Consider the following 22,214-nt stretch of genomic DNA (forward strand, 5'->3'; position numbering starts at 1 on the left):
AATTTCTGTAAATATTTTTTTTACTTTTTTAACGTCAAAATTTAATTTTATTAATTAAAAGAATTTACATAATCAAAATACAAAAGGTTATACAACCAAAGAGGAGGATACAATCTTGATGAATAAAAGATTTCATTCCTATCTAAAAACCTAGCCAAACTATTTTAGTTATTTTATATCAAAATATATATTGTATACATATATAAATGTAATTATATTTAATAGGCCCAAATCAGGATCCAAATATGCAGACATAAAATTTCAATATTTAATAGAATAGATAATCATTTATTTGATACTAAAATGATATAGATTAAAGAAGATACATAAAAGTATGGTATAACTAATTTATAACCATATATAATAATGATTCTATTTTTCATCATGATTAATTTTTAATTAAGTTTTTAATTAGTCATTAAGCTTAATTTCCCTAATAACACATTTATATATGTGTGTCCAACAGTCTCTACAAATGAGAATTGAAGTTTAATCCGTAAACTCGTCAAAACTACTTTTCTACTCACTTCTTTGAAAAATTTCACTAGTCATTAAAATAAAATACATTAAAATAATCTATATATCCGTATTAATAAAGTAAAATTTTATTATTTCACATTGTGCTACTTTAGCTCACAAAGAAAGAAAAGAGAACACTTCAAAATAAATTAAAAAAATTATAAGTTATCCTCAATTTTTAATAATAATTACTGAAAATATATAATATAGATTCAAAAATAAATAGAAAAAAGAATAACAACAAAAAGGAAAAATCTATGCACAATTATGTTTTCACGTTTCATCAAAATTTACACCAAAGAAAAATCTCAGATAATTTATAATTGGTTGTCGTTTTAAAGTTATATATGTAATAACATTTTGTTACAAATATATATATATATATATGTAATAACATTTTAGATAAAAAGCAACTTTTTGATAGTTGCTTTTAGCTAAAATAACAATAAAATATATTACTTAGTCTATCAGACTTACCACACATGTTGTAAACATAGATCCGCCCCAGATCATGGACCACATGATGCAAGTTAAATTTTATTTTGAATATGGTTATCTTATTATTACTGATGCCTAATATAAACTAATAGTGTTTCTTTTCTTAACATATTAAAAACGAATTTTACAACAATACACAGTAAAAGTTGCAGCTGTTGATGATAATACTGATCCACATCGTGGCCGATGTTCTAGTATATACCAAGGTCACACGATCACGCTTATGAAAACTCAATTAATAAGCCTAACTCTCTTATTAATCTCTTGAGAAAACTATCTTAAAACATCAAGCTCTCAAACAAATAAAACTCTTAAGTTAGGCAACATGTTTGCATCTCCTTATATAACACTTAATCTAATCCTAAACTCATTAAGATTATCACAACTACAAATTTCCTAATCTCTATTAGATAACTTTAACTCAATGGATTAGGAAACTTGTATTGCAAGCTATTTCAAGTTATCCCAAGTTCCCAACAGATGTTCCATTCCATGTTAATGACCCAGGTTATGATCATGACACAATAGAAATAAGTTTTGTTTGATTAAATTATTTATGGGAATTCGGCCAAAAAAACACTGAACATGGCGAGAATGGCCAAAAGAAACATGGACTCGAAACTGGCCAAAAAAAGCTTGAACTTTTGTTGACTTTTATCAGTTTATTAAGAAACTTTGATTGACCGACCAGATTAAGACACCGTTAACTAGCAGTTAAGACGGTGGTTAATCAATCGTTAAGTAAAACGACGTCGTTTTGAGATGGAATGAAACGACGTCGTTTTATCTACTTTTATTATCAAAAATATGTTGTTCGCGTGAGTCGAACCTGAGTACTCATGGCCAAATGACGAGGTTTCTTGCCACTAGACTACTGTCACTTTTAAGAATATCTATAACATGTTTTCTTTTATTGAGTATCAAACAAATCTAGAAAAATCTAAATTTTTTTTAAAAAAATTCAAAAAAATTCTGAAAAGTAAAATTAAAATTGAAATTATAAATATTTTTCAAAAAATCAAAAATTAATTTTTTTTATAAATATTAATGTATCTAAGATTATTTGAGCATTTTATCTTAAATACATTAATCATACAATTATTTTTTATAAATGAATATATTTGTGATAAAATAGAAAAATGATATTTATCACCCTATATATGTTTTTCATTTAATTATTATCATATTTTAGAAAAATAATTAGTGATAGTATCATTTGTTTATTGTATCTTAATTATCATTTGTCTATTTTATCTTAAATACATTATTCATACTAAAATCTATAGTGTGATAAATATCATTTTTATTTTATATTACATAAGTTAATTTATTTAAAAATATGTTTCAAGTTTTTAATCATTAAATTTAATTCGTTGCATTTTTGAATTATTTTAGATTTTTTTGAAATTTTTAATGTATTGATTTTTTTAAAAAAAAACTTATTTGTAATTTCAATTATAATTTTACTTTTCAGAATTTTCTTGAATTTTTAAGATTTTTTGGAATTTTTTAAAAAGAATTTAGACTTTTGAGATTTATTTGATACTCAATAAAAGAAAACATTTTATGGATATTCTTAAAAGTGACAGTAGTCTAGTGGCAAGAAACCTCGTCATTTGGCCATGAGTTCTCAGGTTCGACCCACGCGAACAACATATTTTTGATACTAAAAATAGGTAAAACGACGTCGTTTCATTGCATCTCAAAACGACGTCGTTTTACTTAACGATCTTTGCAAACGTCGTTTAATCATTCTGTAACGGTGTGTTTAATTTGGCGAGTCAGCGATAACTTTGTGTTTAATTTGGCGAGTCAGCGATAACTTACTGATTAAAGTTTAAAATCAAATATAGTTCGGTGTTTTTTTGGCCAGCCAATATGTTCGTGTTTATTATGGCAATTCGTGCAAAGTTTATGATTTTTTTGGCCGAATTCCCAATTATTTATCTAATAACATGTTATTTAATGGAATATACATAAAAAAGAGTTAACAAGTAACCATGAGTCTTCTATATATTTGAATGTATAAATCTGTTATTCTCAGAAAAATTAAAAATATTATTATCACCAAAAGAAGAAAAATGAGAATGTAGGTTAAAAATATTAATATCTGTAGCGCCTAAAGTCGTGAGCTCTATGGGTTTTAACCCAGTGCCGGCTACTACAACCATCTAGAGAAAACACAATGCCTGCAAGCATGAAGATTAACCGAAACAATCATCACGACTAGTCAAAATAATCGACAAGACGGTACGAAACAGAACACTATCAATCCAATACAAGAAACGTGAGATTATACTATGGTTTGATACAAGACCAGTTCATTAAGCGAAGATGGAGCGCAAAGTATAATTAAGCGACGATCGAACACAAAGTATAGGAACTTCTATTGTCTACATGATCTTCTCAAATTTTTAATTAGTTGGATAACCAAACGGAAGCTAGAAATGTTATAGAACAGTTTTTTTGCTTAAATATTAACGTTACATTCATTCAGAAATAAAAATAAACTAGATAATATGACCCGCCCTTCGAAAGGGCGGGTATTTTTTTAACTTTTTGGAAAATTAAATTTCCATATTTGAATTTTTTGTAATTATATTTGTGTTTAATATTAATTTAATTTAATAGAATAATCTCTGAAATAAATAAAATATATTGTTGGACATAACAGTTATCAATAGGTCATGATATTGTTTTGATATAACAGACTAAATGACAGTGGCATTTCTGTAAATATTTTGAAAAACTAATGTAAAAAAGAAAAGACTTCTTTTTAATGTGTTTTGATAAATTTTTGGAACAATGAAAATGAATATTCTTTAAGTATATACTGATTTTAAGATTAGTTTGTTGCTACATTTGAAATATTATTAGATATATCGTTATTTGAAATTTGAAATTTCTCAAATGCAAAAACGAACCAGTTTTGATTAAACTACCCGTATGTCCATTGTGTTTTTGAATGGTTAGTATTATAAAAGAGTAAAAAAAAATATTTCAGTGATAGAATATATATTCTTCTATTCTCCAATGGATACCGAGTTTTCATTCTTATGTCTTAATTTATACCTTAAAAGAAGTTATGCTGGGTGTAAATGACATCAAGTGAGGAGAAACATTGATTATGGTGTGTGGTAAAGAGAACTTGATGAGTAAAAATAAATAAGTAGACCAACTACCACTGAAAAACGTCAGTTAATATATATATTTGTTGATTAGATAATGTACTATTTCGTTAAACTATGTTATTATGATCGATTATATTGGATAACAGTTCATACAGTATTATTAAATTAGTTTCGTGGGGACTTGCTGACTTTTTTTTGAACGACTGGGACTTGCTGACTATATAATGTAAATATTATGTAACGTGGTTTTAGGTAACTGACGTGTGTGTTAAAGCTAGAGAAATGAATAGGTCCAAAAACTAATAACAACTTCTAATAGTAGATAAAAATAGGACCCTAAATTAATAGATTAGATAAAAGATTCCGACCAAAACATAAACGTGGTTATTCTGGCTTGAATATGGATTATTGTTCCGTCCTATTGTATTCAATCCGAAAAGTCAATTTGAGAAGAAAAAAAAACGATTATATATAAAACGAAAAGGCATTCCCACTATCTAGACACATGGAAATGCCACAAGTTACATATTATTTCTCTTAGAGTGAAGCTAAGATCCGTGACAACAGATGGACAAATAAAGCTAAGATTATGAAAATGACATTTGGACATAAGCATAATCTTGCATTATCTTGTAATTTTTATTTGTGTTGGGATGCTTTTGATCAAAAAAAATTGTGATGAGATGGTTAATTTTTTTCTTTTGAATGAATGTTAAATTTATTCGATCCAAAAAATATTTTATTTACGATGAATGAAGCTTTACTTCTACCAAAAAATGACTAAAAAACTTAAATTACAATTGGGAAATCTGATTAACTTGTGTAGTAAGCAAACCAAACTGACATTGCTCGTTCGTACCATTTTCGTCCGGTATGTTGAATTGGAGATCCTATTACAAATGATTTTATCATTCATATGCTGCAATCTACAGGCAGGTTGGTGGTGCTCCCCATGCTTCCTACGGTTTCTCTCCCTCCAACCCGAGTAAGCCACTGCCTCAATAGATACTGAAGTATGAAGCGAGTAATCTTACCCCGGTCTTTAGCAGCTAAAAGGAGAACCAGACTCTCCCAATTATAGGTGTATCTTTCTCCCATAATCCTTCCTGCTAATCCTTTCCAAATCTCCTCAGAACAAGAACACTCGAGAAATAAGTGATTTCGAGTCTCTATAGTGTGATTACATAGCAGGCAAGCTGTGATTGCATTGCGAGCCAGGTAATCTTTTCTTCTTTCCTTTTTGCTTTTTTTTGCCATTGCGTTGAGCTCTTTTCCAATACCAATACTACATTATTTTGAGACTCAAGTATTGCTACAACCGTCAGCATTTTACATCTCTGTTTAGCATGATAGCCTTAATAAGGAAACATTCATTGCAACACAAAGACTCGATATTTTATTGGAGATGACTTGTTTTCCTCGTTAATGTAGAGATACAGAGAGAGCAGAGAGTCCAATCCATTTAGCCATACCACAATTTTCACATGAACTTGAGAATTTTCACTCCAAATGCAATCCCTATGAAGGTTGCAATGGCAATCCCGAATATTCCAGCCAAAATCCCGGGAACGATCAACGAGTTCCATCCCTTTGCCGTGGCCATTCCAGCTGCAGTAGTAGGTCCTCCAACATTAGCATTTGATGCCAAAAGCAGCAACCTTAGCTCAATGTTGAGCAGCTTCCCTACACCCAATATCACAGCAAGGTGTGTCCCAATTTGGACCAAAGCAAACAAGAATATGCTCGGCGCCGTGTTGATCACACTCCATATGTTTCCACTAGCACCTATCACAGTGAAGAACACCTGAAAAATCGTTGTTTAATACTTTCTTTAGGAAGATAGCACTGTTCTTGAAAATGAAGGTGTAATTAAAATCTAACACACCTGCATCAGAATTAGAGCCATGGCTTCTCCAGATGGAGCAAGATGAGCAAACTGGAAAGGGAAGATAGTTGCTAGAACAACAACCACCGCGGTTATTGCTGGCAAGCTACCACCCGAAATCCCCATATATTTTGTTATCAAGGCTCCTGCCTTGCATATAGCTAATGACACAGCAATTCCAATAGCTATCAGTAGCACAGGAATCTTGTTTTTAGCTTCAGAATCTTTATTCGCCTCTGCCTCTTCTGCCATGACAGAGCAAAATTCAAGTCAGAAATTAAAAATAAGCAAAACCGAACATGGCAGCAACATGCAGACGTACCACTGGTTGGTGGTGGTAAGACTTCAGCAGGTATTTTGGAGCCAATAGCAAACAATGACGTGAAATATACAGCAGTTATAACATTATCAGCAGCGAGTCCCGCAGCTAAAACTGATGGAGAGACTCCGAGAGCATTTGATATGGCAACGTAGTTGACGGCTAAACAAAACAAGAGTCAATATAATAAACTAGACGATAAAATAAACGTGTCATTGAGATGTAAAAACACACAAATGTATGTTACCTCCACCGATATGCCTTCCCATGAGAGCAGCTGCAATCTTCCAACTATCTGGACCAAGTGCTTTCATAGGCACTAGGTAATAGGCCAGAAGTGTACCCAACGTTGTCGCAACTGTTATGGATCATGTAAAAACATGAACGAGCCTTTTGGTTCTGTGGTAAAGATAGAAAAAGAGGAGACATGAAGTGGTTTTGTAATTACCTGATCCAATGAGAAAAGCCAAGAGAAGCTTTCCTGTGGACTTAACCACACGGCGGAGATCAGCTCTGAAGAGCAAAAGAGGAACAGCTAATGGGAGCAGGAAGTTCAAGACAATAGGAAAAGCAGGAGATTCTGAAGAAATGATGCCAAGATTACTAGCTGCAAGCCCTATCAGTGTGCTGACCAACGCACCACTCACTGCGCTTCCCACCTTTGTCTTCTCCGACCTTTTTATTTTTAGAAACATATATACGACTTTTTATTTCAATCTTCATTATCAAAACTCACATGGACAAACTTTTTATAATGTAAAAGTAGGGGTGTCAAAATGAGCTAGCTCGCTCAGCTCAGCTCAGCTCATAGTAAGCTCGGCTCTTTCATGAGTTAGCTCAGATCAGCTCATTTATTATATGAGCTTCAATATGTAAACTCGTACTCGGATCATCTAGATCATGAGTTAAATGAGCTAACTCGTGATCTAACACAAAATTATAACTATATTAGATTAAACATCGATAAAATTACTTCTATAGTATTATTCAAAATTTAATAAAACTATTAATCATAAATAACTTACCGTGAGTTCTGAGTTACGATAAGCAAAGTGAGAGGAGACATATGTCAAATTTGAGATCAATGAAATTTGTGAGAGAGATGATATGGTTAACGTGAGTTTATATAGAAGATTTTGATAATTTCTAAACAGGATAGTCTCTTTTTTCTTTCTTCGGAAAAAGTATAGATAACTTTTAAAAGTTTTACTCCTATATTACTTATGTATATTTTACATTTTAGTTTTAAAGATAAATATGATAAATATAAAAATTATCTTTTTCCATAAGAAATGAACGAGCTCATGAGTCAGCTCATGTTCATTAACGATCGTTCATATAACTCGTGATCTTTTTTAAGCTCGATCATTAAACTCATTTATTAAATGAGCCTAAAATATAGTGATCATACTCATGAAAAAATGAGTTGAGCTGAGCTAACTCATGAGTTGTAACTCATTTTGACACCCCTATGTAAAAGACAACTTAATTATTTTACATATTAGGGGCAGGTTACTGGTTAGAGTTAGTAAATCTAAAAATTTCAAAATAAACAGTTATTAAATTAACATTTTTAAAAATTTAATCATAGTTATCCATTATTCATTTATTTAAATGCCGGTGAATCATTATTTATTAATATATATTTATATATGAATTTTGTTTGACTGTAGATTTAAAAAGTATACATTAAAAGTACAAAACATAGATACAAACAACCTTAAATTTATAAATGTTTGTACTATTCGTTAGATTTAGAAATAAACTCTAATAATTCGAATCTCAAAAACTGATCAAGTGATCTCACATAAAAATCAAACTCTGGATCAAAGACGTTCATGAAACAACCGCCGGAGGAAGGAAAGGTAGATGCGTACGTACCAGATACCGAAAGCACCAGTGGCGAAGAGAGCAGTCCATGTTCCCCATTCATCGTTGGACGAAATGAGAGGTGTACTCAACTGCGATCTCACACTTACCGATCTCATCGGAGAGGATACATAACCTGAAGAGAGAAGAAACCTGTCGTCTATGCTGTCTTTACAATCTTTACGAGACTGAGACAATGAGGAAGCAGAAGATAAACTAAGCCGCGGCGAAGAGACTGCTTTAGCAGAGAACTCAGGAAGATCCTTGCGTGAAACAATGTGCGATCTCCGACGAATCTGTCCTGACGACGACGGCAACGAGATTCCTGTTGCATTGACTAACGCGAAGCTCGTAGCCATTTCGAGTCTAGATGCAAAGTGAGTTTTCTCCAAAAAAAAAAAGAAAAAGAAAAAAAAAGATGCAAAGAGAGTAAAAGAGAGAGAGAATCAGTTACTAAAGAGTGTCGTTGACTTCATACTTGCCGCAACTTTTGCTTTCTATTAACGTCACACTGACCTGAACCAAACCGAACCAAAAATAATAAAAAAATTGGTTTAACTACACCAGTAACAAACAAACCAAAAATGAATACCGATACAAATTTCTTATCGAACCAGCCAATCTGTTTCCAGTTCATGTTATTGAGTTTTGATTCAGGTCCAGGCTCGGTCCATAGGGTATGCAAAATAAGCATTTGCTTAGGGTCCATTATTTTTTTGATTTTTTTAGCTTAAGAAAAAGGACCCAAAAATTTTCAAGTTATTTTAGATTAAAGAAAAGGGCCCGAAATTTTTAATTTGACTAGAGCGTTAAAGACTAGACCGTCACTGTTCAGGTCCATTTAATTGGTGTATAAAAGAATAAACTAAATTAAGTAAAAATCATTCTCTCCTATATTTTTCGTCTGACTATAAATCTATAAGGAAGATATTTTAGAAAAAAGATTTTCATGATTTCATCCTTGACCAGAGGTTACCTTTTGTGTATGTTTGTGTTTCTATATATAGTCTAAACAAAGAGGGGTTTATGAAAGAAAAGAAAAAAAAAGGCTGAGCAAAGCAAATTTCATAGGAAGTATCACCATGAAAACTTTAATCGTATTTTGTTTTGCTGCTATGTTTTTCATATCCTCGATTCACTATGGTGCAACAGCCACTATTACTCCAAGTACTGGTTTATTCTTTTACCCGATCCGTTTATAATTGTGGACTTATTTTTTTCTTATTTTAGTGAACTGATATTTGAATCTGATTTAATGAATCATAGATCAGAAGGATATCGAATGCTTCACCGGAACAGAAGCATGCTTCTATGGAGGCGACAGAATTTGCACTTCTTTTTGTAAAGACCAAGGTTTTTTCTATGGTTTGTGTACTCCTCATGCATGTTGTTGTCATATCCCAGTCAAAAATAAAGGCTCAAGATGAAATAGCATAATCATATACCTTTTGTAATATCTACACATAAGTTCTCCAAATAATGAACTCTACTTGATCAACGTTTTTATTAAATTTGCCGAGTTGTGTATACAATTTTAAAAATATCTAAAATTAAATAAAAATATAACTTACAAAATGTTGAAATATTTGAAGGTACTTTATTGGTTAGCCACTGTAACAGCTCTGGTTGTATCGTGTCATGAGTCATGATGACTATGTCCTGAGAATTGCTAGTAGTTCACTCCTCCGTGACTAAGCCGGTGTCCAATGAAATGAGGGGGAGAGTAGCTAGTCGATTTCTATTAGCTTTCTTGGTTAATTGTTATAAGTTACGTTTTTATTTTTTCATCTGCAAAGTTTTGGAACACACGTACTAGTATATTCTCAACGCGATCGTTCTTCTCTTCTCGTGAAAGCATGAGTATAAAAGCATCGGAGCTACATGATTCTTTTTAATCTCGAGGACATGCTAATTCAAATAGACATATGATTTTTGTTTTCTTCACTTGGTAGCTCTGGAATCTAAAACTAGCTAGGTACTGTACTGGACACGATTATTATAAGGTAAGAGCTGGATCCTCAATGAATCAGGGCTTATTACAATACATGATAAATTCTTGCATAGACTACATCCCTCAATGTTATTTGTACAACTAAGCAAATATGAATCTCAAAAAATAATTCGAGTGACTGCAGAGACGAAACTAATATTACATGTTGGGATTTCGAGGATGAGGGGACTATGGGATTCGGTCCTAAACCTCATGTTATTAAGAAAAAAAGGCTATGCAAGAATATATCCCTCAGAGAAAAAAATCAGGAAAGTCCTAAAGCAGAGGAAAGAAATCGGCGAAGGCAGAACATGGGTCAAACACAAGATTGTCTGTGTAATGAGAGATGAGAGGCAGAGGAGATCCCATGCAAACGTCATAGCCAAAGTAGTTAGTCTCCTCCACCCAGTTAGTGATGGTGACTTCTTCTCCATGGCTTTGTCTCACTCCTGTAGACATAACTGGCTTGTCCGGAGAAGCTTCCACTAACTCAGGTCCGTTCTGTATCCTGGAATTGGATTTCTTGTTCAAATGTGTATTCCAGTAGTTCTTGACTTCATTGTCAGTCCGACCTGGAAGGCGACCAGCGATCAACGACCATCTAATACAGGAATAAAAAAGCAGAGTTAGTATTTAAGAAAGTGTTGAGAGGGAGGATCAATGGTAGGTAAAAGAAAAAAGATGAAATACCGGTTTCCGAGAAGCTTATGCATGCGGATGATGAGGTCTTGTTCTTGAGGTGACATGCCTCCTCTTTTGATATTTGGTCTTAGATAGTTCTTCCATCTCAACCTACAGCTTTTCCCACTTCTCTTCAATCCTGACCGACGAGAGATGTCTGCCCAGTTTCCTTCTCCATGAGACTCGACGCATCTTCTCAATATCACGTCTTCTTCAGGTTTCCACAACCCTCTTTTCACATTAGACTTCCTTTTTTCTTCCCTTTTCTCCATCTTTATTAGTTATTTAATTTGCCTCCATAGTTTCTTCAAAGCGAGGCGTGTTTGCTATAATATGCGCATAAAGTGCAACTCCAACTCGTACATGTGGGGGCTATGTAACATAATTATTGAAGGGGGAAAAGTGTATTTTTCAAACAGTAAAAACTACTGTAAAATTCGTGCAAACTATAGCTGTAAAAGGCTAAAAGGTCGACTTCCTTTGTTTTTATCCTCAGTATTGTTACAAATTATTGGCGCTTTGTGGCAAACATATAAACAAGGGCAGATCATAGGTTGGAGATTGCCATCAACCTCGATACCTGCGCAACTCCATTATCACTTGGTCTCTTTTTCTCAATCACAGTGGTATGTTATTCCTTTCTAGTTCCTATATACCAATCCGAATAGCTTTTATTTTATGTACAAGTGTGGTAACATCTGCACTAAAGCGACAAGGCCCTTATAGAAATGGCTCCAACATATTCAAAATTGATTTATATAAACAGTGTTCAAGTGTATGTTACAACTTGAAACAGAGCTGCGAAGAAACATAATACCTGACAGATACAACTAGTGCGTTTACAGCTATTGTACTTCAACGGTTATTTATCGCTCAAAAAGATAAATGATGTGCAGTTTCTTTTTTTTTTTGCTCAAAATGCTAGTTTGGACGTACATGGCCAAGACTAGTGTATAAAAAATGAATAACAAACTAATATCAAATGTGTTTCAAAAAATAAGTGTTTCAAAAAAAAAAACTAATATCAAACATCCAGTATATATATCCAGCATATTAACAAAAACAGACATACCAGTAATATACATTTTTGAGTGATCTATATACATATTCTATAAAATCCTCACGTTAGGAAGAACAAGGTAACACGGAACCGTCATTGATCGTTGAGTACCGGTTTGGTTAGTATTAGACTATTAGTAATGTTTCTGATGAGTCTTTATTTTATTGACAAAAAATATCAATAATATTATAATATGTAAGTCACGTTTTAACGTTTGTATTACTTTATATACAAACAAGAAACAACAATAGTGGAAGACATAGCAGCAATTCTAGCATTAAGGAGGGACTACAGAGTGGTGTTTAAATGTAGAGAAGGAAATCGTGTGGCAGATAAAGTAGCAAAGGAAGCTATATCTCTAGATAAGAATGCTCCCAAGCTGTACTCTGGTATGCCAGTTTGGATTAAATCCCTTGTGGAAGAGGACCAAAATAAGTTGTAAAAATTTGGTTAGTTCAAAGTAGAAGTTGAGACAAAAAAAAATAGTGTTGCCTGGTTTATCGGGTATCGTCCAGAAATTTCTCAAAATAACAAAGAAATAAGAAATTTGCGATAGACGTCTTATAAGAAAAATATCAGTACATCACTGCGAAAGGAGAAGTATTACTAATACATGCATTTAATGTGATAATTTTGCTTCCAAAGTATAATGTGCAATCAAACAATTAGGAGAAGAAAGAAAAAATAAATGTCAAGTCAACCGAACAAAAGAGCTACACATTGGTATAACATGAAAATCAGGGACATTGTTTTGGTTTAAGTCTTGTAATCAACGTCACAACATCATGCATTAAAACATGAAAAACAGGGACATTGTTTTTGTTGAAAATCAGTTCTATTTGTCAGTAAATTTCACCTTGCAGAAAAAAACACTGGAATGAATGTTCCATATAAACCCTTTCTTAGAAATGGATATCTATTCAATTTTTACTTTTCCTACAAAAATAAAGCTATTTCACAGGAACTTTAGGTTCATCACTTCAGAAAAGTAGAGATTTTCAACCATTTTTGCTTTTCTATTCTTGTATAAATTTTTAAACCTTTGACTAGATGATTAATTTCTATAAACGAAAGATTTCAAACAATGTTTTCAACTCTATTTGATTTTCTTCTGTTTCTTGAAATATTATAAATATACTGATTAAGTTAACTATATACAAAAAACACAGAAATTACGCACATACAAAATTCAAGTATAACTCTTTGCATATCATTTGAATTTTTCATTTTCAAAAAAAAGATGGCAAAAATGTCTCAGTTAACTTTTCTTTTCCTTATCTTTCATCATGATCCACCACCTTCCTGTAGTGAGCTCCACAAATTATTGTGTAGCAGGTATAGACTCGACGAAACTGCAGCTACAACTAAACATAAATTTTGGATGTAGTCAAGGAGTTGATTGTAGAGCAATCCAACCAGGTGGATCCTGTTTTAATCCCAATAAATTCATAAACCATGCATCATATGTGATGAACGCGTATTACCAGACCCATGGTCGTACCCAAGAAGCATGCAAATTCGTTTTTGGCATCATCGGCATAATAACTACAACATACCCTTATGGTGACTGTTCCTTTTGATCTTAGTGTCTTATTGGATTTGATAAATAATCCACAAAACATATATTGCGATGGATAACTACGCAGTTCCATATTTTTCTTAATAAAGTTATATAATTATGAAAGACATTTAAGGTTTTTGATTGCATTGTTTGCTGTCAAGTGAATACCTAAATAACGAATTAACTATTCTTGTTTCTGCAACTATAGAGTTCTTTAGTTTCTGCAGCTTTACTACACACTTTCATACTTTCCTACTTATTAAAGTATGATACTAACAGCAAGTATGAAGAAAAATGATAGAAACCGAAGAGAAGAAAACATCATCGTTTGGGAAGACTAGAAACATAAACCAAATCCTCAATTCTACTCAAGACCATACGAAAATTCAATATGCCCAAAACAAACTAATTGACCAAGGAGAGACATGAGATGGGAGGGAAACATAAATTTAAGAACAGATGTATTTGCTTCAACAACGACACTTAAACTCAGATTAAAGAAAACATGAAGATACTCCAGAATTCAAATTACAAAAGCAAAATTAAAAGCTGAAACGACAACATTTTCACCATGATCAATCATAATTTACTAAATCAACTATTAATACAAAATCTCATATTTTAAAAATAAATATTTTACCTAAATTTTATATAAATTTTACTTATATTTTATTAGCTATTCTTGTTTCTCTGCAACTATAGTGTTCTTTAGTTTCTGCAGCTTTACTACACACTTCATTTTTTGACTACTTTCCTTCTAGTAAAACGTATGATACCAAACAGCAAGTGTGAAGAAAAATGATTCACTGCAAGGTTTTCAGAAAAAACATTTCTCATACGACACTTGAAATTTTTTAGAAGGGATGTTTTGCTTCAACAACGACACTTAAACTCAGATAAAAAAACATGAAGATACTCCAGAATCCGAATTACAAAAGCAAAATTAAAAGCTGAAACAACAACAACAACTCCATGGTCTCTCTCTTACGTTCAACTAAAAACCCCTTTTTCTCTTTCAAGGCAAACCTGAACCAGATGGTGCAGCAGCGCTGTAACCTCCAGCACCACGGCCAAAACCAGGCCTACCACCACTTCCCTACACAACCAAAAACAAAAAAAAAACAAACAGAAAAAGAATGTCAAAACAAGACAGCACAAAAATCACAACATAAGCTATAATGGTTTGGCAGGTTCTAATCTAAAACATGAATATTAACTTAAATCTCACGGAAACAAATAAAAAAAAAGGTAAAAATGGAAATGAGAATTATTAACCTGGAAAGAAGGCTGGTAATCAGCAGGAGCTCCACCCTTCTCGCCTTCACCACCACGAGGACCTGCACGGTACCCATCACGGTCACCATACCTAGGACGGTCTCCACCTTCAAACCGAGGTCCTCTAAAAAAACACACACACAATACATCATAAGAAACAAAGCTTTTAATCACACCAAGCAAAAGACATTCAAAAAGCTCAAACCTTGGGCGATCGCCAGGTGGGCCACCACCAAAGGGACGACCAATGGGCTTAGCAGACTTCTTCAAAGTCGCGGGAACAACATCAGAAGGGAGGTTGAGATAAGTCCTCAAGAACTCGATCCCTTCGTTGGTGAGAAACCAATAGTAATGCATCCAGGCGAATGTCTCCCTGACATACTCCTTGGACTTGAAGGATTGCATCAGCTTGATCACTTGCAGGTTCGGTACTGACTCGATCAAAGGGTGCTTCGCGAGGTTGAAGTCTTTCTTGGCAAACAAAACTCCTTCTGCAAAATCAAAAGAATATATATTTATATATATCACAATCTCAATCTCCTAAGCAGCTAAAAAGGGAGGGAGAGAGTTTGATAAAGGACCAACCTTTGAAAAGGTACTTGCAGATTTCTCTGCGGTTTTCCTCTGACATAATCTGAATAAGGAAGAAGAAGAACAAAATGGTGTTGGAATTCGATGATGAGAACAGGGTTGATAGATTGAAAGTAAGAGATTGTGCGTACCATTTTCGGAGCTGTGGGGGCGAGCTTTCTTCGAGTAGAGACGCAGAGGTGAGGAAACGAGAGAGAGTGTAAGAAGCTAGGGTTTTCAGGAACTGAGAAGACGATGACTTTATATGATTTGATTTGGGCCTTTAATGGGCTATCTATTTATCAAATATGGCCATTTATGATCTGACGAAGGTAAAACATAACATGGAAAGTTAATTTTTTTAGGTCTAAATGTTAAAAATTTAAATCTATTTTATAGTGAGTAGACTCCACCGCAAACAGTGCCCAAATCCAGAAAAATCCATAAAATTTTTTTTGGAGAATCATAGTACCACTATGCTGACAGAGAACGGAACTCGTGACTTCTAACAGTCGTCTGTGAGAAAGGAGGACCACTAGGATACAAGCCCTTCATAAAAAAAAATTGAGTTGACCTAGTGATAAAAGAGTTACGGATGTAACTTCCGCCACTTGGGTTTAACTCACGGTGGTAAAAGGGTTACAATGTTTGGATTCCCGGCAAAGAGGTGAAAACACTTTTTTGTCAAAAAGTTAATTTTTGCTCTCATCTTTCTCCCTCTCCAAGCATCGATCACATTCTCATATTTCTTTGCACTGATGGAAGTAAATGTATTTGAAATTCAGAGTGAAAGAAATTAATCTTACTACTAGACTAAGTACATACACGACTTGTAAATCGTAATAGAATTAAAGATAGTTTCCACTACGGAGTAAGTTGGAATGGATCCTCAATATTGTCACGCCCAAAGATACTTTTGGATTCTGGTATATATACATACTAGTGGTTTTCCGGCGCTACGCGCCGGGTGTGTATGTTTTATTCTTACATGAATTTATAATTTATTATATGATCTTAGCAAAGAAAATATGTTAAAAATATGAAAATGAAAATATGTTAAAAGAAAATGATATTTTTCTGATATTTTTGATAGTGGTTAACGAACGTAGTATATTACTTTGTTTGAAATTGTTTAGTTCAAAGAGAAATAACATAAGTGGCTGTTACTAATTGATTTAATAAAAATAGAATAAAAAGCTGATAGTCGTAACAAAGTTAATTTAGTTAGAAATAAAGTAAAGTTGACATTTTATTTAGAGAACATACTTATATTATTAATTATTAGAATACTTATGACCTATTAAACTTGTACTAATATATATAGTTCAGAGAATAGAAAGATAGAATAAGTTTCATATTTTATAAATTTTATAAAAAAAATAAGGGTGAAGTATCAATTTTTGGTAAACTAATTGATGAGTATTAATATATATATTTTCAGAATACCACGTTTATTTTTTAAATATGGAGGTGCAAGTTGTATGTGTTAGTTTAGTTTGAAGGCCTCTAAAAATATGTATTTTAAAATAAGAAACATAAATTTATTTTCTATATTAATTTTATTATAATGGAAGATTATGTCCGTCTGTTAACGAAATTCTTGTTTGTCTACCCTTATTTGCAAATATCAACGAATCTTGATAAATTTAAATATATTTTTTTAGCTAAAAAATATAAATGTTTGGTAAACTCCTCTATTTAATGGACAAATTCTGTTTTAACCGGAGTGGAACATTTCACCAAATCTTCTTACCTTTCCATCAAGCAACAACATATCAACCCCAACAGCTTGTCTCTTTCTTAACATTTCAGGCTTGCCAAAATTGTTGTATCCTAGTCTTAACAACATCTCTATACCGGCTTGTCTTTAACTCTGAACAATGAAACTGGGACTTCGACATGATCTGAAATGGAAAAAGTAAAAGGATTTCCACCCGAGCTCTCACACCGTCTATACATAGGCAATGAAGCTAAGGAAGCATGAATTGAATAAATATTCAATATGAGAGAGTGGGATGAGTGGGATGAGTAGGATTTATGGATTCATGAACGGTTACGTCGATTGTGTTAAAGAAGAAGAATCGTAGAGGTCCTATTCTCCATCGTCAACATCAAATTCTAAGAAACCCTGTGAAGCAATGTTTTGAAATTTGATTCGAATACTAAACCAGACGATTTACCGGGTCGTTGGGTCAAATGATCAACCGCTGATTAATATGAATTAAATTTATTATATAATAATATATTAGCAATGAAAATAAATATATAAAAACTAAAGTTAATATTTAAAAATGTTTTTTAAACATCAAAATATAGTTTTATAAAATACTACAATTCCATCAAATATTTTTTTCTTTGGTTCTTAAATTTTGGATTTTTTACAAAACATAAATCCGGTTAATATGAATTAAATTTTGCTGATAAAAAAAAATCTGATTTACATTGGGTCACCAAATCTAACGGTTCAACCGCGGATCCGGATCGGATTCAAAACACTGTTATAAACTCGTGGACATTTATGAAAGAAAGTTTAAAATTCAATGCCTTTCACAATTAACACCAATTAAAACCCATTAAATATAAATTGAGAAAATGTTTTAATGGTTAAAGAAAATGCCACATGGCATTTTTCCCCCCAAGGAGATAAAAAAGCCTACTTTATATATATAAAGATATATATATAAGCTTTTGGAAAGGAAAGGAGCAGGGAGTATTATTTTGCAAAAGAAGAAAAATACATAAAATTGAATTGATGTTTATTTATGTGGCTCCTATGTTACACTATATCAGAAAAAAAACCTAAGACACGTCTAAGAGATTTGCTCTCCATCAGACAGACTGTAACATGCTTAAACAAAAGCTGAAGTAGAGATAAGACTAATGGTGTTTGTAGTAATACACTCTGCTTTTACCATACATAATCCAAACTATGTATTATATAAAACAAAAACCGCTCAATGTCAAGCTTCATCTTCTTCATATGTACAAACAAAACCCACAACAGAATCTCAGGGTTTTGCTCCACCTGAGACACTTAACATCGTGATTGTCCGTCCCCTTTTTTATTAACTTTCAAGTAGAGATTTCGGGTGCTTCTTTATTCAAGGTTTTACTCACTCCACCAGGATCAGTTGCTGTCTCAGAACCGATATCATAAGCCGAGAGAAGCCGTCTCTGTTGTCTCGACATCAATTAAAAGTTTTCAGGTTAGCTCTGGCATAGAGTTTCTAGTTAAAATTGTCTTATAAAGAGAGATACTTACATGATCCTCAAAATCGGGGCTAGACAAGTTGATGGATAGGTTCCTCATCAATAGTAGCACCTGCTTGGTTGGGTCAATCAAATAAAAACAACGATTAGGTTTTATCATTTGTATAACTGAAAAGGCAAAGAATCATTTACCGTTTCCACATCGATGGGGTCCATCTTCTTCAGTTTTTGTAGGTGATTACTTGCGTACGGATCAAACACACTTCCAATGAAGCTGTAAACTTGAGCAAAGTCCGGTAAAACTGAAACAAAGAAGGAACTGTCTTGTAAGAAAAAATGGTAAGCAGAAGATATGTAAGAGAGATGTGTGACAATGCTTACCTCTTAATGAATGGCCAGGATTAGCCTGCTCATTTGTGTCCCTGTTGGACCGTGGTTTAGGAGTGTTTTCAGAGCTACTAGAACAGTTGTTATTCGCTCCTGCTCCTGCTGTTCCCATCAGAAAATTTATCAAAATTTGAAAAAGGAGATTACACACAGAGAGTAATAGTAATATCTCTTGCAGATGAGAATAAAACCTTTTGGCAGGGGTGTGAAGCTAATTGTTTGCACATTATTATTAGTCCACGGAGCTGCTGCTGCAGGAGCAGTGGTTGGAGATGTCATCAGCATCGAAGAAGACTCGGGCCTAAACATATAACTCGGATCAATTGGTTCAGGTGCTGATGCTTTGAAGGAACCTGGTAACTGAGGTTGAACTGCACACACCGTAAAAAAATGGCATCAACATAGTGTCTCAATAAGCAAAACTAACATTATAAAAAAATGCAATTCGCAGTAGCTTATAACCGTACCGTTCTTATGAGCCTTCTGAGGATATGGATGAGCGGCTTTCCTTTTAGGTCGAGGAGGAGGGAGATGTTCACCGGTCCCACTCTTTTGTACCTTGAGAAAATACTTCTGAGCATGACTTCGTATCTGCAACATTAGAGAAATTTTAATTAATTAAACGCAACCAAATCTAGAGTTTGCACTTTACTTAAAATATGTTAAACGTGATCAGCGACAAAAGCATGTGCCTTTCTAGCTACTAATAGTTCAGACAGTAAAGTCGTTTTAAAAGAACACATTGTGTAGATATCAAAATGAGTGATTCCAAGGTAACACAGAGGGCCCAATAGAGCGTCAAACCACTATAGTAGGCTAAGAAAAGAAGCTCAGAAGAAAGATATTTTTTTTTTTTTGCATTTTGTTTTAGTGTACCTGAATCACAGTCTTTGACCCAATAAAAGCTTCAATCTTCTTCCAGTCTCTGTCAAACCTAAAATGATAAGAACATAAAGCATAAGGGATATCAGATCAAAATACCTAACTAATATAATGTGTCTTTTCTCATATAAGCCATTGCTTATACATATATACTATATATATTATATCTCTGCCGTAACAACTCCAAGTCTCCACTAGAACTAAACCAAGATCATTAGTACATCAAATACTCCCTAACCAAGTTTTGTGAACTATGATTTGTACAAAGAAAGAAGCTTCTCAGATAGTCTTCAACAAAAAAAACACTCTTCTCTAACAATACAGCTTTTTCAATGCTTATCAGACGCCTTCGGACATATCTGATCACCTACGTCTTAGGACACAATTCAGAACAACAAATTCATTCACTTGTGTTTCACATCCTAACCGTCTCAATGCTTCAGACAAAACATCCACAAAAATGACTAAAACCCTAATTCTAAAACAATCACATGACTTTAAAAAAAAAAAAAACCTAAATTCACCAAAATCGCGGCTAATTCTCATCAAATCGAATCTTCGAAACGGTGAATTTCAAATCTCTATAGCCATTAATCTCGAAAATGGTGAGCTCGAAAATGAAATTTTAACTCACAGCTGAAGAGCTTCGAGGAACTTGTCGTGCTCAGGCTCGGTCCAGCTCTCCCTCGACTTGGTGATGGTATAAGGCTTCCTAATCTTCTTGCTCAGATCCTCCGACGAAGAGACGGTCTCCGTCGCATCCGCCGCCACGGCCGTGAACGGTCCGATAGCAGGAACAACGGTCATACCGTTCGGATCCAAGAAACATCCGTCTGCAGGGTTCGGATTCTTAGAGACCATTTACAAAAATTGTGTTCTGTTGAAAGAGAGAGATAAGAAAATGAGGAGGAGGAGGAGGAGGAGGAGGAGGAGGACGGCTGAGATAATTTATATGTGTGGGCGCATTTTTTATTTGTGTCTTAACGATGAAACTCTTCTGTGTGTGGATCGTCAGGGTCGGTCACTTTGCTGACTTTGCTGTAGGCCTAATTATAACGTGCCACGTGTTTGGGAACCGTAGTTTCCTTTTTAATAATGTTTTCTTTTTAGTGTTTTCACCCATTTTAGGCCTTGTGATTTTGAGTCATCCTGATCGTTGATCTCAATAATTCGAGTTCTGCGAGTTAAATTTTTTTTTTTCTAACTATGATCAATTTCAATTGAAAAAGTTATGTACAATTCTCACATCATCTCCACTAGGCATGGGCATTTTGCCCGGACCCGAGGACCCGATCCCCGAAAATACCCGACCCGGAACCGACCCGAAAAATTATAAATACTCATATGTGTCTTTTTATTCTGGACTCGCGGGTCTTGGATAAAACCCGGATCCGATCCGAGACCCGATCGGATACCCGAAATACCCGAGATTTATTTTATATATTAGGTATATTTGGATGATTGGGTATATTTTTGGTATTTCTAATCTTTTTTAAGTTTTAGGTTCATATTTTCGGGTATAATTTCAAATTTTGAGTGTAATTTTAGATTTTCAGAAAATATAATTTGGGTATTCAGATATTTTTTGAGTTTTCAGGTCTGATTTTAGGTAAATATTCGTGTACTTTTACGGTTTTTTGGGTATTTTTCGAGTTTTCGGGTCTAGTTTGGGTATTTCGAGTTTTTTGGGGTTTTATATACCCGAACCAACCCGGATCTGAACAATACCCGAATATTATATATGTTTTACGGATACTAAAATTCTAGACCCGAGCCGATCCGGACACGACAAGACCCGACCCGGAACCGACCCGAAAATTATAAATACCCATATGGGTCTAATTTCCGAAGATCCGAAAGACCCGGACCCGACAAGACCCGGTCCAAACCCGACCCGAAGACCCGGATACCCAGGCCTAATCTCCACCACTTATATTTTCTCATTTTCCTACTATTTGAAACTTTCGTCCTCACTTAACACGGTGTGTTGTTTTGTACTCCTCCACATGAATAATCTCCTTTTTTTTGTAAAATGTAGATGTTTTCTTTTTCAGTTCTTATTACGTTGAAAATAACAAATCGATGAAAATAATATTAGTCAAACATAGTCTAAAGTTTTAGGCAGCTGATCAAGAAATTTGTCAAATCAAGATTGTTAATAAACCTTAAGAGAGAGATAGCAAGCAAGGGGAACATCATCGTAGTCAGCAATGATAGATTAATTTGCTCGAGATTTTGGTGGAATATATCTTTGAAACGGGTTAAGCTGTATCAATGCATTTACAAATAATGGAAAGCTTCTGAACTCCCCAATTTGTATTAGCTAATTAATCAAAGGCGAGAGAACGTTAAAAGTGGGCAACGGTTTTGAGTGCTT

General features: G+C 33.6%; 4 protein-coding genes across 5 annotated transcripts; all 4 read right to left on the bottom strand.

Moving 5' to 3' along the window:
* Nucleotides 1–5,415: 5,415 nt before the first annotated feature.
* Nucleotides 5,416–8,845, bottom strand: LOC108823324 (uncharacterized). Its single transcript, XM_057005053.1, has 6 exons — nt 8,234–8,845; nt 6,801–7,027; nt 6,600–6,710; nt 6,356–6,514; nt 6,034–6,278; nt 5,416–5,952 (listed from the first exon to the last, which is right to left on the bottom strand). The coding sequence occupies exons 1-6, from the start codon at nt 8,578–8,580 to the stop codon at nt 5,629–5,631; spliced, it is 1,413 nt and encodes a 470-aa protein (XP_056861033.1). The 5' UTR covers nt 8,581–8,845; the 3' UTR covers nt 5,416–5,628.
* Nucleotides 8,846–10,322: 1,477 nt separating this feature from the next.
* Nucleotides 10,323–11,202, bottom strand: LOC130509127 (transcription factor MYB82-like). The gene is made up of 2 exons (XM_057004784.1): nt 10,902–11,202; nt 10,323–10,812 (listed from the first exon to the last, which is right to left on the bottom strand). The coding sequence occupies exons 1-2, from the start codon at nt 11,162–11,164 to the stop codon at nt 10,488–10,490; spliced, it is 588 nt and encodes a 195-aa protein (XP_056860764.1). The 5' UTR covers nt 11,165–11,202; the 3' UTR covers nt 10,323–10,487.
* Nucleotides 11,203–14,327: 3,125 nt separating this feature from the next.
* On the bottom strand, nt 14,328–15,647 carry LOC130509516 (40S ribosomal protein S10-3-like). The gene is made up of 5 exons (XM_057005652.1): nt 15,511–15,647; nt 15,374–15,422; nt 14,994–15,279; nt 14,789–14,912; nt 14,328–14,609 (listed from the first exon to the last, which is right to left on the bottom strand). Exons 1-5 carry the CDS (start codon nt 15,511–15,513, stop codon nt 14,529–14,531), a joined length of 543 nt encoding a protein of 180 aa, XP_056861632.1. The 5' UTR covers nt 15,514–15,647; the 3' UTR covers nt 14,328–14,528.
* A 2,450-nt stretch (nt 15,648–18,097) lies between these two features.
* Nucleotides 18,098–20,852, bottom strand: LOC108827410 (protein REVEILLE 6). 2 transcript variants are annotated; one of them, XM_057005654.1, is made up of 8 exons: nt 20,472–20,852; nt 19,832–19,889; nt 19,423–19,546; nt 19,147–19,326; nt 18,950–19,054; nt 18,761–18,870; nt 18,621–18,680; nt 18,098–18,532 (listed from the first exon to the last, which is right to left on the bottom strand). In XM_057005654.1, exons 1-8 carry the CDS (start codon nt 20,696–20,698, stop codon nt 18,431–18,433), a joined length of 966 nt encoding a protein of 321 aa, XP_056861634.1. In that variant the 5' UTR covers nt 20,699–20,852; the 3' UTR covers nt 18,098–18,430. The 2 variants fall into 2 exon arrangements, with proteins under 2 accessions (XP_056861634.1, XP_056861633.1); XM_057005653.1 differs by having other exon boundaries at nt 18,950–19,057.
* Nucleotides 20,853–22,214: the final 1,362 nt, after the last annotated feature.

This window comes from Raphanus sativus, chromosome 3, assembly GCF_000801105.2.
Source record: "Raphanus sativus cultivar WK10039 chromosome 3, ASM80110v3, whole genome shotgun sequence".
Taxonomy (NCBI): Eukaryota; Viridiplantae; Streptophyta; class Magnoliopsida; order Brassicales; family Brassicaceae; genus Raphanus; species Raphanus sativus.

What these genes read in the sequence shown, in the direction of transcription:
- LOC108823324 (XM_057005053.1), bottom strand. Translation starts at nt 8,580, where the DNA reads ATGGCTACGAGCTTCGCGTTAGTCAATGCAACAGGAATCTCGTTGCCG. An exon ending in CTTACCACCACCAACCAGTG is followed by an intron (nt 6,279 to 6,355) that starts GTACGTCTGCAT and finishes CTGTCATGGCAG; the next exon opens with AAGAGGCAGAGGCGAATAAA. An exon ending in TGGCTCTAATTCTGATGCAG is followed by an intron (nt 5,953 to 6,033) that starts GTGTGTTAGATT and finishes ACGATTTTTCAG; the next exon opens with GTGTTCTTCACTGTGATAGG.
- LOC130509127 (XM_057004784.1), bottom strand. Translation starts at nt 11,164, where the DNA reads ATGGAGAAAAGGGAAGAAAAAAGGAAGTCTAATGTGAAAAGAGGGTTG. An exon ending in CATAAGCTTCTCGGAAACCG is followed by an intron (nt 10,813 to 10,901) that starts GTATTTCATCTT and finishes TTCCTGTATTAG; the next exon opens with ATGGTCGTTGATCGCTGGTC.
- LOC130509516 (XM_057005652.1), bottom strand. An exon ending in CCACCTGGCGATCGCCCAAG is followed by an intron (nt 14,913 to 14,993) that starts GTTTGAGCTTTT and finishes GTGTTTTTTTAG; the next exon opens with AGGACCTCGGTTTGAAGGTG. An exon ending in ATTACCAGCCTTCTTTCCAG is followed by an intron (nt 14,610 to 14,788) that starts GTTAATAATTCT and finishes TTGGTTGTGTAG; the next exon opens with GGAAGTGGTGGTAGGCCTGG.
- LOC108827410 (XM_057005653.1), bottom strand. Translation starts at nt 20,698, where the DNA reads ATGGTCTCTAAGAATCCGAACCCTGCAGACGGATGTTTCTTGGATCCG. An exon ending in GGTCAAAGACTGTGATTCAG is followed by an intron (nt 19,547 to 19,831) that starts GTACACTAAAAC and finishes CTAATGTTGCAG; the next exon opens with ATACGAAGTCATGCTCAGAA. An exon ending in TCAGAAGGCTCATAAGAACG is followed by an intron (nt 19,327 to 19,422) that starts GTACGGTTATAA and finishes CGGTGTGTGCAG; the next exon opens with TTCAACCTCAGTTACCAGGT.